The sequence below is a fragment of the Rhinatrema bivittatum genome, chromosome 9 (assembly GCF_901001135.1).
Source record: "Rhinatrema bivittatum chromosome 9, aRhiBiv1.1, whole genome shotgun sequence".
Taxonomy (NCBI): Eukaryota; Metazoa; Chordata; class Amphibia; order Gymnophiona; family Rhinatrematidae; genus Rhinatrema; species Rhinatrema bivittatum.
In genome coordinates, this window is record NC_042623.1 from 256,777,784 (window position 1) to 256,793,733 (window position 15,950).

The 15,950-nt window shown below is 44.4% G+C and overlaps 1 protein-coding gene across 16 annotated transcripts in view; it reads left to right on the top strand.

The window, feature by feature from the left end:
- The window catches only part of ZBBX (zinc finger B-box domain containing), an 881,823-nt gene that overhangs the window by 485,824 nt on the left and 380,049 nt on the right, over nt 1-15,950 (top strand). For all 16 annotated transcript variants that reach the window (XM_029616113.1, XM_029616112.1, XM_029616111.1 and 13 more), the window contains one exon: nt 3,422-3,555. In XM_029616113.1, the coding sequence (XP_029471973.1) occupies nt 3,422-3,555 (134 nt within the window). The remainder of the gene's footprint in view (nt 1-3,421; nt 3,556-15,950) is intronic.

The window sequence follows — 15,950 nt, forward strand, 5'->3', positions numbered from 1 at the left end:
CTTCTCCGTATAGTATTAGAGATGTGAAACCATACTGTTTGATGATCACTGGGGCTGAGGTGGGCACCCATCCAGACATTAGAGACATTATCTCCATTAGTGAGCACTAAATCGAGTGTAGCTGCCTCCCTCATATGCTCCATTACCATTTGTATGAACAGAGCCACTTGCAGGGCATCCACTATCTCTCTACTACTGTTAGTGTTAGGAATCTGTGTTGCGGGCTCCTGAGAGAGGAGTTAGCTATCGGTTATAGATCTGCTATCTGATGGGAGGAGCAATCAGATAGGAGTAGCAATCTGTTAGGAAAGCTCTGTGACGGAGCTGTGAGGTAGCAATATTGTAGTGTCTTAGATATCGTCTAGCTAAGGAGTAGCAATCTGTAATGAATCTGATATAGTTGTAGGCGAATCCTTGGGCCAGTGGCAGATGACCACGCCCCCGGGAGGATATCCCGAGAGGGACCACCGGCTAGGCTTGAGTATGGAGACAGACACACATTAGTTCTTTTATTAAACAGGTTTTTGAAAACCACCAGAGGTGGCAGTAGTGAGCAGGTATGTCCGGCAGGGCTGTAATCCCTCAGGTACTGGAACAGCAATCCAGGAAGACTGAGCTGTTGAGAAACTGTAGAAAGTGAGTAGGCAGAGTAGGCAGAGTTCATGAACAGAACTAGATGACAAAACTCACATAAGGTCTCAAGGAAGCTCAGGAGCTGGAAAGGTTTAGGCCCTCGAGGAGCGAGTACCTGATTCCAGGGAAAGCTCTGAGAGAGCGATGGTAACTTACAATTGTTTGTAGCAGTGATAGCTTCCAAGCAGTAGCGAATCTTCAGAGTGTCCAGGAACATGGGCCCTCGAGGAGCGAGTACCGGTTCCTATCTGTAATCTGAAAGAAAGAAAAGAGCGAGGCCCCCGAGGAGTGGTTACCTCTGGTAAGTCCGAAGCGGCAGAGTATCTTTGGACAGCCGAAGCGAGTCCTTGCTAACTCAGATTGTTAGCAAAATAGAGACCTTTAAATATTGGAAGCGGATGACATCATTTCAGGGGGACGCCCCTGAGGTTCGCTCTCTTGCTGGTACTTCAATCAGAGCATGCGCGTACGCCCTAGGTCTTCAGGCAACATGGCGGAACTGGAACGTCGAGCCGGTCCAGGGATGCCGGAGGGAGGCGGCATGGAGGCGCCGTGGCAGTTAGCCGTCCATCAGACCCAGATGGAATCGCCACAGAGGTAAAGAGGGCGGAGTGAGGGCATCGAGCAGCGACGGTCGCAACAGTTAGATTCCGCAGAAGGGATTCTCCAGTTTTCATCCGGTAGATTAAAATCTCCAATAATCACCACTTCTCCCTTCTTACTCATCTTTTGGATGTCTTCAATCAGATCACTGTCTAGTACTTCCATTTGATTTGGAGGCCTGTAAACCACACCAATAAAAATGGATGTCCCATCATCTTTTTTTTTAGGGTGGCTCATAAAGCTTCTTCTTTGCCCCATCTTCCCTGCAGCTCGGATGCTTGGATATGGTTTTGATATAAAGAGCCACTCCTCCCCCTTTTCTGTCCTCTCTGTCCTTTCTTAACAAGTTATATCCTGGTATGGTAGTAATCCAATCATGTGACTCCGTGAACCACGTCTCCGTGATAGCAGCAATGTCCAAGTCCGCCTCCACCATTAGGGCTTGCAGGTCTAGGATTTTATTGCTCAAACTATGAGCATTTGTGCACATAGCTTTCCAACTGTTCTGGTACAGGTTAATGCTTTTCTTGGACTCTCTGAGTGACTTATTTAGCTGACTTTTGTTATCCACTTTGCCTTTATTTATTGCATTTGTATTTCAAATTTTTAGCATGCACTATGCACAGATCTTAACACCCAGAAAAATCTTTATATGTTACTCATATTTCATAAATGACTTTTATAATGCCCTGCAGTATCTTTGGACATTAAGTATTCGCCAGTATTTAGTACTTCCCTTAAGATGGTGGAGTGCTGTTCCGCTCTGTTCCGGTTAGATGTATATATTCCCTTTAGGGAGATAGCAGAGCACAATGCCCAAAGATACTGCAGGGCGTTATGAAGGTCATTTATGAAACATGAGTAACATATAAAGATTTTTCCGGTGTTAAGATCTGTGCATAGTACATGCTAAACATTTGAAAGATTGTTAGTTGACTTCTCGCTCTGAATATTTCATACTGTACATGTGCCATTATTTTCATATTTTTTATCCTCTTGGACTTTGATTACTCTTTTAATATAAGCAAATCTGACTAGCTTAGTTTAATTCCACTTTAAAATTATCCTGTAAAATATTCTTTTACAAAGGTTTTTCCTGCTGAAGCACAAAAGACCTATGGGTCTCGGAACAGTGTCAATCAGCATTATAGATCCGTTTCCCAGCATAGTGCACCTGCTTCCTGTGAAATTTAGCCTTTCAGTGGAGGATAAAACAGAATCAGGATGCACATCATTGCAAACTGAGTACATCTATGTTGCTGACTGACAATTCCTCAAGACCCAAGCAGTGGCAAAAGAGTAGTGGAAGAAGATTGGATTTGATGAACCTCTGGTCTTCTTTCAACCTACCCAAATGTGTAATTATGTAACTCTAAATCCAAGTGAAAATCACTGCCATTTGAAGAAAAATAAAAATGTATGATGAAAAAAGATTTTAGAATGAAGGCACAAATAAAGTACCTCTTTCTTTAAAGATTAGATGGTAGATTTTAAAAGCCTTATGTGTGCGTTTTTAAATAGCCAGGAAGGGTGTGTGTACTCAGAAAGAGGGCAGGACCAGCATGTGTATATGCTGCATCTCTTTCTTGGGTGTGGGTGGGGGAGAGAGAGAGAGGCTCTTTATAAAGCTCAGTCTGATACTCTATATATGAACCATTGTAAGGGGGCACTTTGATCCGGGGTGAGTTTTTGAGAGGTAGTTTAGGGTTAGAGGGGTGGTGTTACAGAGACTTTCAGAGATATCCATTGTAAAATTGACATCATTAAGGAATTTTTCAACTTATAAGTGATGAAAATTCTAACAAGAGGAGTTGATTTGTACACTGCAGTGTCTGCTAGCTGCATTGTGCAAATCAATTCCTTTTCATCACTTATAACAACATGTAGGTTATAAAAAAGCATGTATTTTTGTGCGCGACAAGATATATGTGTGTTTATGGGCACAATGAAGGGAAACTGAGATTTTGAAAACAGTTGATGTTGATGACCTTTACTAACCTCTACGAAATTTAATGATGTAAGTGGTTCACAAATTTTAATAAATTGGAATTGGTTGTTGATCCTCTTAACTTCCCCACAGAAGATAGAATCTGGCCTTAGCCCTCATGAAAATATTTTGAAGAAGAAAATCACAAAGATAAAAATAATAAACCAATAATTAACTCTTTTGTATTAATTTGGACAGCTTCTTGCAAAATGAGCATAGACACTGATGGTTATTCAATTACAAGGTCATCAGAAGATAGGCATTCACTGGAAAAAAGAAGTTCACATATCGGCATACATTTGGACACAGCTACAAATGAAAATTCATTAACGGTAAAATTGAACATAGTAATATAAGTAGAATTTTCTGCATAATCAAAATAAGTTGCTTTTTTAGTACTGTTTCCCTTTTATTGGTTAATGAGAATGAACTTTAATCCTTTCACACCAGTAAGGGAGACTAAATGCACAATATAATCTTTATGGGTAGAAATCTCATGTGTCAGGGAAGGGTATAAGCGATAACGAGTAGGCATAGTGTACTGCATGAAACTAAATGTACAATAGAATCTTTATGGGTAGAAATCCCTTGTATGTTGGGGAAGAGTATAGTGATAGGGGTATACTACCGTCTACCTGACCAAGATGGTGAGACGGACAGTTAAGTGCTAAGAGAAATTAGAGAAGCTAACCAAATTGGTAGTGTTATAATAATCAGAGATTTCAATTATCCCAATATTGACTGGGTAAGTGAAACATCAGGACATGCTAGAGAGATAAAGTTCCTGGATGGAATAATTGCCAGTTTTATGGAGCAATTGGTTCAGGAACTGACAAGAGAGGGAGCAGTTTTTACATCTAATTCTCAATGGAGCACAGGATTTGGTGAGAGAAGTAACGGTGGCAGGGCCACTTGGCAATAGTGATCATAATATGATAAAATTTGAATTAATGTCTGGAAGGAGGACAGTAAGTAAATACATGGTTCTAGCACCAAACTTTCAAAAGGGACACTTTGATAAAATGAGAAAAATAGTTAAAAAAAACAATTGAAAAGTGCAGCTACAAAGGTAAAAAGTGTACAACAGGCATGGACATTGTTAAAAAAATACCATCCTAGAAGCATAGCCCATATGTATTCTATGCATTAAGAAAGGTGGAAGGAAGGTCAAACGATTGCCAGCATGGCTAAATAGTTAGGTGAAAGAAGCTATTTTAGTCAAAAGATTTTCATTAAAAAATTAGAAGAAGGATCCATCAGAAGAAAATAGGTAAAGCATAAGCACTGGCAAGGTAAATGTAAGACATTGATAAGATAGGCTAAGAGAGAATTTGAAAGGAAATTGGCTGTAGAGTCAAAAACTCACAATAAAAACATTTTAAAATATATCCAAAGCAGAAAGCCTGCGAAGGAATCAGTTGGACCGTTAGATGATCGAGGGATTAAAGGGTCACTTAGGGAAGATAAGGCCAATGCGGAAAGATTAAACAATTTCTTTACTTCAGTGTTTATTGAAGAGGTTATTGGGGATATACCCATTACAGAGATGGTTTTCAAAGGTGATGAGTCAGATGAACTGAACCAAATTACTGTGAACCTAGAAGATGTGATAGGCCAGATTGACAAATTGAAGAGTAAAAAATAACCGGGACCACATGGTATATATCCCAGGGTTCTGAAAGAACTAAAAAATGAAATTTCAGACTTATTACAAGTAATTTATAGCCTATCATTAAAATCATCCATTGTACCTGAAGACTGGAAGGTGGCCAATGTAACCCTGATATATAAAAAGGGCTCCACAAGGCGGCCTGGCGGTGCCTAACTTAACATTGCTTCATGGGTGGCAGGCGGGCTATATCTTTGATATAGCCCGCCTGCCACCCATGAAGCAATGGGTGCATATTGAACAGGATCTGGTGGGATCTATGGGGATAGTGGCTTTATTTTGGCAACCAAAGTATACCTGGAGAACACTCACTCGCATTCCCAGCTCTTTGGCGACTACATTAAAGATATGGACTCTTACTAAACCAAAGTTAGTGGGCGTCCACCAATATTTTTATCAATCCTCCCTCTTGCATAACCTCCATCTTGTTGTAGGGTTCCAATCTTCTCGAATGGGTTATTGGTGGGAACGGGGCATTCACTCCATAGGTCACCTCTTGCAACAGGGCACTCTTATTCCCAGGGATCGATTTTTTGCTTTGTACGATTTGGACCAAAGGGATTTTCTTTTATATGAACAAATTGCACACTTTATACACAGTATCATTCGGAGCAGTTCTCTCAGACCTGGCAGATCACTACTGGAAGCTTATCTCCAAAGGGGGGATGCTTTGACTGGGGCGATCTCTAAAATTTACCAACTTTTCTTCCCCCCCCCGAACAGGTCAGTTGTAAATATCGGCAACAATGGGAACATGACCTTGGTAAGCAGTTCGATCAGAAGACTTGAGACGAGGCTCTCCTTCTAGCACGTCACTGCTCTATTTCTGCCAGGTTGCAGGAGAACTGCTACAAAATGATTTTTAGGTGGTATCTTACTCCAGATAGACTGCACAATATGTACCCTAACATACCAGCAATTTGTTGGCGGTGTAGTAATGGCGAGGGTACCTATATGCATATTTGGTGGTCCTATACATGCATTCTTCCTTTTTGGGAGGCCATGTTCACACTGTTCAATGATATTTTGGGGGTAGGGGTGTCCCTGTTAGCTGAAACAGCGCTGCTGAATATGTTCCCCACTACCCTAGACAAATACCAAAAGAAATTTGGGTCACAGTTCTTCATAGCTGCTCGTAGTTCCCTGGCTCGACATTGGAAGTCGCCCTCACTACCTTCAGTCTCTGAGGTCACGGCAAAATTGCATTCGATATGCCACTTAGCATCCCTTACTGCTGCTAAATATCATAGGCAAGCCTCATTTAAAAACATTTGGAATCCTTTTACAACCTATATCTCTCACTTGTAAACTTCACAGTTGATCAATAGGGAACCTAGTTTCCATATCATTTCTGTATGTGATGTCTGATGTCTGATCCTGTGCCTTGATATGCAGGAATACTTTATACCCCTTGCTGTGATTTTCATTTTTTTGCTTTTGTAGTATTTTGTATTGTGCCACGAGCTCTATTTTTAATGCAAAACATTTCTTGTTCAAACATTGCAGTCTACATCTGTGATAGTCATCCAACCTTGCGGTTTATTTATTTATTATTTATTTCTTTTGTATACCGACATTCGATCGAGATATCACATCGGTTTCCAGATAACAGGTTGAATAGGGCGAGAACTGCCCTATTTTACATTGTAACAAGATAACGATTAAATTAAATTAAACAATATAATAATAAGATAAATAACATAAGAAACATTGTAACAGTTGAATATAAATAAATGTGATTATAGATTGTGGCATATAGCCTATTTACAGAATGTACAATATGTCTTGGATACGGGTAGAGAGGGGACATGGTTAAGGTACATGGTTAAGGGAGGAAAGGGAGGGAGGGAGGGAAGGGTGGGGGGTGGTGGTGAGGGGGAATGGGTGATATGCGTTAGTGCAGTGTGGTAGTCAAGTGGGTAGGCTTTCAAGAACATGTATTTTAGTATGCTGGGGTTCAGGAGGGAAGGCTTTCAAGAACAGCCATGTTTTGAGCTGTTTTTTAAAGACTTGTGGTGAGGGTTCGTTTCTGAGATGTGTGGGGAGGGAGTTCCACAGTGTAGGGCCAGCTATTGTAATGGCTCGTTTGCGTGTTGCGTTGAGGTGGGCATTTTTGAGGTTTGGTATGGAGAGGAGACCTGAGTTGGAGGATCTAAGAGATCCGTGCTAAGGTTATCTGTTTACCTCAATGTACGACTTTTCCCTGTTGCTGTCGTTCCAGGGGGAGGGGGGTGGGTGGGGGGGGGGGGGGGGGGAAATAAGGGAATCACAAGAGAAAAAGAAAACCATGACTTGAAATTTTCTGGTTGTATTTGTACTATACAATGTGGATTTTATTGTGTATTCAAGTTCAATAAACATTTAAATTTAAAAAAAGGGCTCCAGAGGTGATCCAGGAAACTATAAACTGGTGAGCCTGACGTCAGTGCTGGGAAAAATCACGGAAATTATTATAAAGAATAAAATCACAGAATACATAGATAAACATGATTTAATTGGACATAGCCAGGATGAATTTACCCAAGGCAAGTCTTGCCTCACAAATCTGCTTCAGTTTTTTGAAGGGGTTAATAAACATGTAGATAAAGGTGAACCGGTAGATGTAGTGTATTGGATTTTCAGAAAGCATTTGACAAAGTTCCACATTAGAGGCTTCTAGGAAAAGTAAAAAGTCATGGGATAGGTGGCGATGCCCTTTCATTTATTACAAATTGGTTAAAAGACAGGAAACAGAGTGTAGGATTAAATGGACAATTTTCTCAGTGGAAGGGAGTGGACAGTGGAGTGCCTCAGGATCTGTACTGGGACCTGTGCTTTTCAATATATTTATAAATGATCTGGAAAAAGGTACGACAAGTGAGGTGACCAAATTTGCAGATTACTCAAAATTATTCTGAATTCTTAAATCGCAAGCGGATTGTGATAAATTGTAGAAGGACCTTGTGAGACTGGAAGATTGGACGTCCATATGGCAGATGAAATATAATGTACAGAAGTGTACAGATGCATATAGGGAAAAATAACTTATGCTGTAGCTATATTATGTTAGGTTCCATTTTAGGAGTTCCCACACAGGAAAAAGATCTGGGCATCATAGTTGATATTACATTGAAATTGTCAGCAAACAGAATGTTAGGAATTATTAGGACGGGAATGGCAAATAAAACAGAGGATGTCATAATTCCTCTGTACTGCTCAAAAAAGATATAGTTGCACTGGAGAAATTACAGAAAAGGGCAACCAAAATGATAAAGAGCATGGAACAGCTCCCTTTTGAGGAAAGGCTAATGAGGTTAAAGCTGTTCAGCTTGAGATGAGACAGCTGAGGGGAGATATGTTAGAGGTTTACAAAATCAGTAAAGGACTTGAACAGTATATGTGAAACAGTTATTTACTCTTTCTAATATTCGGGCCAATCCTGTATCGTGCGGTAGGAAGAGCTGCGTTAGTGCCTACGGCACCCGCAGTTACCGCCCGCACAGAGCAGCTCACCTACCGCGCGATCCTGAAGCCTAATTATATGTAAATGTAAGCCGCGTCCGAAAAGCCTTAGTCCCGCGCAAACCAGGATACTGGATAGAGCGCCTATACAGGATCCTGGGTGCGCGGGCCTAAGGCTTCACGCCACGCTGGTATCTGTCATTTCAAATGTCATTTGAAATGACAGATACCAGGAAGCAACGGCGGCGACAGCGCAGAAGCAACGGCGAAAGGACTTTTCAGTGTCCCCCCTCCTCTCGGAGCAGGGCGCGAAAAGCTGCCTTGCTCCGGGAGGAAGGGGGACACTGACAGCGACGAAGCTTTCCCCCAGCCCGGACACCGGCGAAGCCAGAAGACAGCGGCGGAGAAACGGCGAAACGACTGTCAGTGTCCCCCCTCCTCTCGGAGCAGGGCGCGAAAAGCCGCCTTGCTCCGGGAGGAGGGGGGACACTGACAGCGGCAAAACTTTCCCCCAGCCCGGACACCGGCAAAACTTACAATTTTGCAGCCATGAGCCACGAGCAGGAAGGCGAAGATCTGGCTCCGATAGCTCCTCCCGAAGACAAAGATGGCCGCCTGCACGGGGAAAGAGTACAATTGGCCGCTCAAGACGTGATGTCGTGACGTCACGTCTTCAGCGGCCAATTGCACGCTTTCCCCGTGCAGGCGGCCATCTTGTCGGGAGGAGCTAAGGCAGGCCAGATCGTGTTCGTGCTCGTGGCTGCAAAAAAGTAAGTTTTTTGCCGGTGTCCAGGCTGGGGGAAAGTTTTGCCGCTGTCAGTGTCCCCCCTCCTCCCGGAGCAAGGCGGCTTTTCCGCCCTGCTCCGAGAGGAGGGGGGACACTGACAGTCGTTTCGCCGTTTCTCCATCGCTGCTTGTGCGCTGTCAGTGTCCCCCCTCCTCCCGGAGCAAGGCGGCTTTTCCGCCCTGCTCCGAGAGGAGGGGGGACACTGACAGTCGTTTCGCCGTTTCTCCGCCGCTATCTTCTGGCTTCGCCGGTGTCCGGGCTGGGGGAAAGCTTCGCCGCTGTCAGTGTCCCCCCTCCTCCCGGAGCAAGGCGGCTTTTCGCGCCCTGCTCCGGGAGGGGGGAGAAGAGACAAGCGGCGAAACAACTTACTTGCACGGGGGAAAGCGGTCTCCGTGGCAGCCCCAGTCCTCTCCCCTCCTCCCGAAGCCAAAAAAAAAAAAAAAAGCTTTTTTTTTTGGCTTCGGGAGCAGGGGAGAGGACTGGGGCTGCCACGGAGACCGGCACCCATGATCGCGGCCGGGGCAGGTGAGCGGGGGCTGGGGGAAAGCTTGCCACCTACCCTGACCCCTGCCTCTACCGCCTGGGTCAGGGTAGGCGGTAAGTTTGCAGGTTAAACGCGCGACAAAGCGGCAGGGAAAGGTAGCGTTAGTCGGGGCGCGGGTTACGGGATGCTAGGGGAATAGCTAATTCGCTCGTTTGCATGCAATATCGCGCTAATTCGCTCGTTTGCATGCAATATACATGCCGCGGGCGGAAGGGGTTACCCGGGGAATTTAGGACGCGGTAGGAGTAGGTTAAAGGGGATTCGGGATCGCAGGAAGGGCTAACGCGGCCGGAACGTGAGTTAAAAGCGGCTTAGGAGCAGGGTAAACGCAGCCGCACTTTACAGGATTGGCCCGAATGTAAGGATTAGGGGGCACTCCATGAAGTTAGCAAGTTGCACATTTAAACCAAATCAGAGGTAATTATTTTCACTCAATGCACAATTAAGCTCTGGAATTCATTGCCAGAGTATGTGTTAAGGCAGTTAGTAAAGCTGGGTTTAAAAAAGGTTTGGATAAGTTCTTGGAGGAGAAGTACATAAACTACTATTAATCAATAGGGAATTGCCACTGCTTGTTGCCAGCATTAATAGCACGAGATCTGTTTAATGTTTGGGTACTTGCCTGGTACTTATGACTTGGATTGTCCACTGTTGGAGACAGGATACTGGGCTTTATGGACTGTTGATCTGACCCTTTATTGCATATCTTATGTTCTTATGTTCATGAAAGAAAAATCTAACTTAATATTCAACAATATTGTTATTCAAGTGAAGATAAATTTAGACTTTTGTCCTTCCCTTTTTTCCTCTTCATACCTTCCATTGCCTCAGGTACAAACTTAGATTGTAAGCCCTCTGGGGATCGGGAAATACCTATAGTACCTGAATGTAAACTGATGTGATATCTCAGATCGAATGTCGATATATAAAATAATAATTAAAAAAAAAAAATATATATATATATATCTCCTCATTTTAGAAATCATGCTTGGGTAACACAAGTATACTAGCTGGCTCATAGATCAGGAGCTTAGTATCTTATGAAACTTACCTTCAATGATAATCTTGGCCAGCAGAAGTTGCCTAAGTAGTGGCAGTCATATTTCCTCCCTCTCTAGGCTTAATCATGCTGCTTCCTTTGGTTGCCTGAGCACTGTCAGCCTTGTTGATCAGGAGGCTCAAAACTCGAGACTCTTGCACTGCACCACACAGTGCTATGGCATGAACCATGAGGGTCAACCATACTTATTTTCTAGAGTGAAGTCTTTAAAGCAACATTAGTGGACTATTTGTCAGTCTTCATCATTAAATTTGTAATTTTATCTTCACTAATTTCTCACCAGAAAAATTAGAATAAATACATTCAAGAAGAGAAACTTTAAAACATTCAAAGCATTAAGAGGCCAATTTTGGCTCCTAAATTAGATACCTATTTTCAGCAAACCTAGGGCCAGATTCATTAAGCCTTTTCTCCCATTTTGTGTCTATGGGAAAAACCCTTATGCCTGAATTTTAAAAGCCCTGCGTGTGTAAAATTCAGGGGTTATTCTTGTGGTTGGGCCTGCGCGCACCACGCGCATTTTTTTAAATGGCCCAGCTACACATGTAACCCCCAATATGTGCAGAAGTGCTGGGTCAGCTAAAAGGGGTGGCCGGGGGCGTGATCTGGGCGGGGAGGGGTGGGGACGGGACAGCACATGCCAACAGCCAGCCAGCGCGAGGAAATAAAGGTAAAAAAGGTAGGGAAAGGGGACTAGAGTGGACTGGGAGGGATCTGGGGATCAGCCGATTGCATCGCTGCAGGTATTTTTCTAAAATTCCCCCCTTGTGCGTGGAAGAGGCCACTCACCCACACATGCACGCGTGAACATTACAATCCAGCGTGCATGTGGGAACCTTATTTTATAACATGCCCGCACTGGTGCGCGCATAGTAAAAAAATTGGCGTGCCCATGTGTGCGAATCGGGAACCACCCGCACATGGATGCATGCACCGGCGTTTTAAAATCGACCCCTTAATGAATCAAGTACTTAGGCTTCTAAGTTTTCAAAACTCTGGTGCCTAACATAAAACACCTAAAACTGAGGCCCCTAAATTTAGGACTGTTAGTCATTCACCTAACTTTAAGCACCTAAATTAACTGCCTAGTGCTGGAAATTAGCTCTGAGCACCTACATTTATTCCTCTGACCTGACTCCTCCCTTAGTCATGCATTTTAGGGATTTAGTACCAATAGGGCCCTAAAGTTAAGTGCTCAAGTAGGTAAAATTTTCAGTTTGCCAGGTCTGGGTGCCTAAGTGATGGGGTCATTTATCATATTGTATTAGGGTCTTATCGCGTGTGTTACAGTGTCATCACACACGAAAAGGCCGTAATGCACACGATAAATACTGCAACGCAAAATACTTATGTAAATTTCAAATTAGTAGTCAAGTGGGAGGAGTTTGAGCGAAGTTAATGGAAATGAAGGCGTGCTAGTGCTGCATGTGATAGAGTATCGCACATTATCATGGGATGTATCACCTTTTTTTTGGCAGTATGGTGAAAAAAGAATTTATTGCGGCCGGTATCTGGGATCGAGCCTATTATCGCGGCAAATAGTGCACTCGATAAAAACTGGAATGATAACGGACATACCTACCAGGGTTTCCTGGCCCAATATAAACACCTGTTCTTACCTGGTCTACCTTCCTAAAGCCACATTGTTTGTGGCAAGCATAATTGTAGTGGCATACTGGATGCATCAGCAGGCTCGCTGCAGATGTCAACAAGTGGAAAAACAACAACCTCACAAATTGCCAAGGCCTATTCCAAGCCCTTCTAGGGAAGAAGCAGCAGTTCAGGCAGAGCCACGAGTCCTGCAGGCTCAGGGCCCGGGTCAGCAGCCGACACGCAGGCGGCCATGGCACAGGAGATACAGGAAGCGCATCTTTCCTCCACGAACATCCTTGCTGGGCATGCCAGAGGACCTCAGCTCTCGGGCAATCCTGGAATTATATGAAGAAATCCAAGGGGATCTGGATCCGGTCACTGAACGGTCCCTTGCTGTCCCAAGTATCACCAAACTCTTGGCCACCGTGCATTTCACAGCAGGCGGCTCCTTCTAAACCACAGTAGGGTTCATGGGGAAATGTCCCAAACCACTTTTTCAAGCTGTCTGAACCAGGTCATCAAAGCAGTCACTGACTGCCTTCCTCACTACATGGCATTTCCTTGCAATAGGCAGGACTTAATGGACTTGAAGAAAGGTTTTTATGCCTTCATACACTTTCCCAATGTTGTTGGAAAGTGGCCATCTTTCCACTCTGTGAGAGGGAGGAGATATACCGCAACAGTAAGCTTTTCCATTCCATCAACCTGCAAGTGGTCTGTGACACTCGAATGCACATCCTGGACATGGTGGCCAGGTTCCTGGGAGCCACACACAATTCCTTTATACTTAGGCAGTTGGGCCTCTTTGAAAATTTTGAGGATGGCCTCTATAGTGACGGTTGGCTCATAGGTAAGACATATGCTTCTTTCGCTATTACATCTTTGCCTATGTGTTTGTGGAAAACGGCATGCAAATGGGAGGTAGAAGGGGGGGAGGAAAGGATCGATGCCATGACAAGAGCCTTGTACAGTCACATCTGCAGGCCATTGACCCAGGCCATGGCTTTTTCTCCTCATGTTTCAGAGGCCTAGAAATTTTGTGATGGTAAATAATGCACCAGCCCTAATCTTCCTGTGTGAGCAGGCACTATACACGTTCAACGTCTTCATTTGCAAAATGTCCCCATTTCTATTCTCCCCTTGGGATCTATTTCATTCTCACTGGTGAATCACAAGCTTGAACTGTCCACACTGCCAGCACAGCATGATCACATGTGGGCTCTTACTGAGACATCATCAAGATTGTTGCCCACAGTTTCTGTAGAGCCTCACACACGTTTACCACAAGCAGTGTCCTGTGCATGTTAGTGGTCTAGCATATTCCCTGTGTGTGGGCACACAAATAAGGAGGACAGACTGCAGAGCTGCCTCGGACATTCTCTTTCACACCATGAGGTACCACTTTTACAGCTAATACAGGTGTGACAGCTCTTATGTATCACTTAAAAGTTGGCAGACACACCAGTATCCTTTGCTGGATTGTGAGTGCCTGGCACACAATTGTTGCAATACCCACATATGATTTTGCACTCCTGAACTGCTGAATTCCTTTTGGCTACAGCTAGCCTGCACATATACTACCCCACAACAATGTGATAGGCACTTAGGCAATGCAAATCAATGCAAATCAGCCTTATTGGATGCTGGGGTTTGCCACTCACATCTGCAAGTGACAATGGAAACACTTCGAACAGTCATCGCAGCAGTTCAAAAGGGAGAGTTCCTCGCCTCCTTGGATATTACCGAGGCTTATCTACACATCCCGATTCACAGCGCTCACCAGAGATTCCTATGATTCAAGATCCTGGGTCAGCATTTTCAGTTCCTGGTGCTGCCGTTCGGATTGGTGATGGCCCCGCACACCTTTACCAAGATGATGCTCATGGTGGCAGTGAACCTACGGAAGGAAGGGATAATGGTCCATCCTTACCTCGACGATTGGCAGATTCGAGCCAAGTCGGAAAAGGAAGGCGAGTGGATGGTTCTTCATGTGATCCATTGTCTCCAGTCCCTAGGGTGGGTAATCAACAAAGCGAAAGTCATCTGACTCCGTCACAGTGTCTGGAGTATTTGGGAGCTCGTTTTGACACCCTCCAGAGCAGGGTGTTTCTCACAAACAACAGGATGTACAAATTGCAGCAACAAGTGTATTTCTTGTTACAGCTTCGTATCCCCAGAATGTGGGATTACTGTTGTCGATCATCCTGCCAGGGGGACGGAGTTAGCAATGTTAGCGATTCTGCTAGGGAGTTAGCAATCTGTTATTGATTTCCCCGCCAGGTGGGCGGAGTAGCAATCTGTTGTAATCTGACTCCTGTAGAAGAGAGGGGTTAGTAGTCTGTTATGGCTTACCCCGATAGGAGGCGGAATGATCAGTCTGTTAGAGTGTCTGCTAGGAGTTAACAGTCTGTTATAGGTTAGGACTGCTGCGTAGCAATCTGTAATAGGAGCTGCTATGGAGTTGCTCCCCAGAGAGGAGAGGTCAGCAACCATCAAGACCTGTTCTTCAGAGAGGAGGAAATAGTAGCTGTTATGAATCTCCACACAGAGTGGCAACCTGATATACGAGAGTCTCCCTGGAGGGAGGTGGAGGCCCTCTGTATGGTTCCTGCTAAGAAGTAGCAAATAGTTATGATACAGTTCCTGAGGAAAAAGATGTTAGCAACAGTTCATGGTAGACTGTAAGGTAGCAGTTTGTTGTACTCAGCTCCGGAAGCGTGAGAGATGAGCACTCTAATGTAGATTGGTAAATCCTTGGGTCGATGGCAGATGATAGCACCCTCAAGAGGATATCAAGAGAGGGACTACCCACTAGGCTGGAGTACGGAGACAGACACAGATAGTTCTTTATTAGACAGGTAGTAGAACCACCAGAAGTGGCAGTAGTGAGCTGATGTGCCCAGCAGGGCTAAAGTCCCTCAGATCCTGGAACAGCATCCAGGTTAGCTGAGCTGTAGAGAGAGACTCATAGATAGTGAGTAGACAGGGTATGCTGGATACATAACCAGAAGTAGATGATACACTCACATAGATTATAATAAAGCTCAGTAGCTGGAGAGAGTAAGGCCCTCGAGGAGCGAGTACCTGGTTCCAGGAACAGCTCTGAGAGAGCGATGGTAACTCACAGTTAATTATCTCTGTAATGGTTTCTAGGCAGACTGTAATAAGAACTCACAATATCTGTATACGAAATAGCTTCTGAAATAGAAGTGAGTCTTCGTAAGGTTTTAGGAATATAGGCCCACGAGGAGCAAGTACCGGTTCCTATCTGCAATCTGTAATCACTCACGATCTCTGTACCTGCAATAGCATCATAGACAGAAGAGAGTCTTCAGTTCTAGGAGCATGGGCCCTCGAGGACCGAGTACAGTTCCTATATGCGACTGGAAAGGAAACTCACAATGTTCACGTCTGCGATCGCTTCCAGGCAGTAGGGAGTCTTCTGAGCGTTCAGGGACGTAGGCCCTCGAGGAGCAAGTACCGGATCCCGTCTTAGCAATCTGAAAACAAGAGGAGAGAGCAGGGCCCCCAAGGAGCGGGTACCCCTGGTAAGTTCAAAGAGGCAGAGCAGCGGAGGATGAAGCGAGTCGGAATGATCCTCGCAATCAAACCCCTTGCTAACTCGCTACCTAA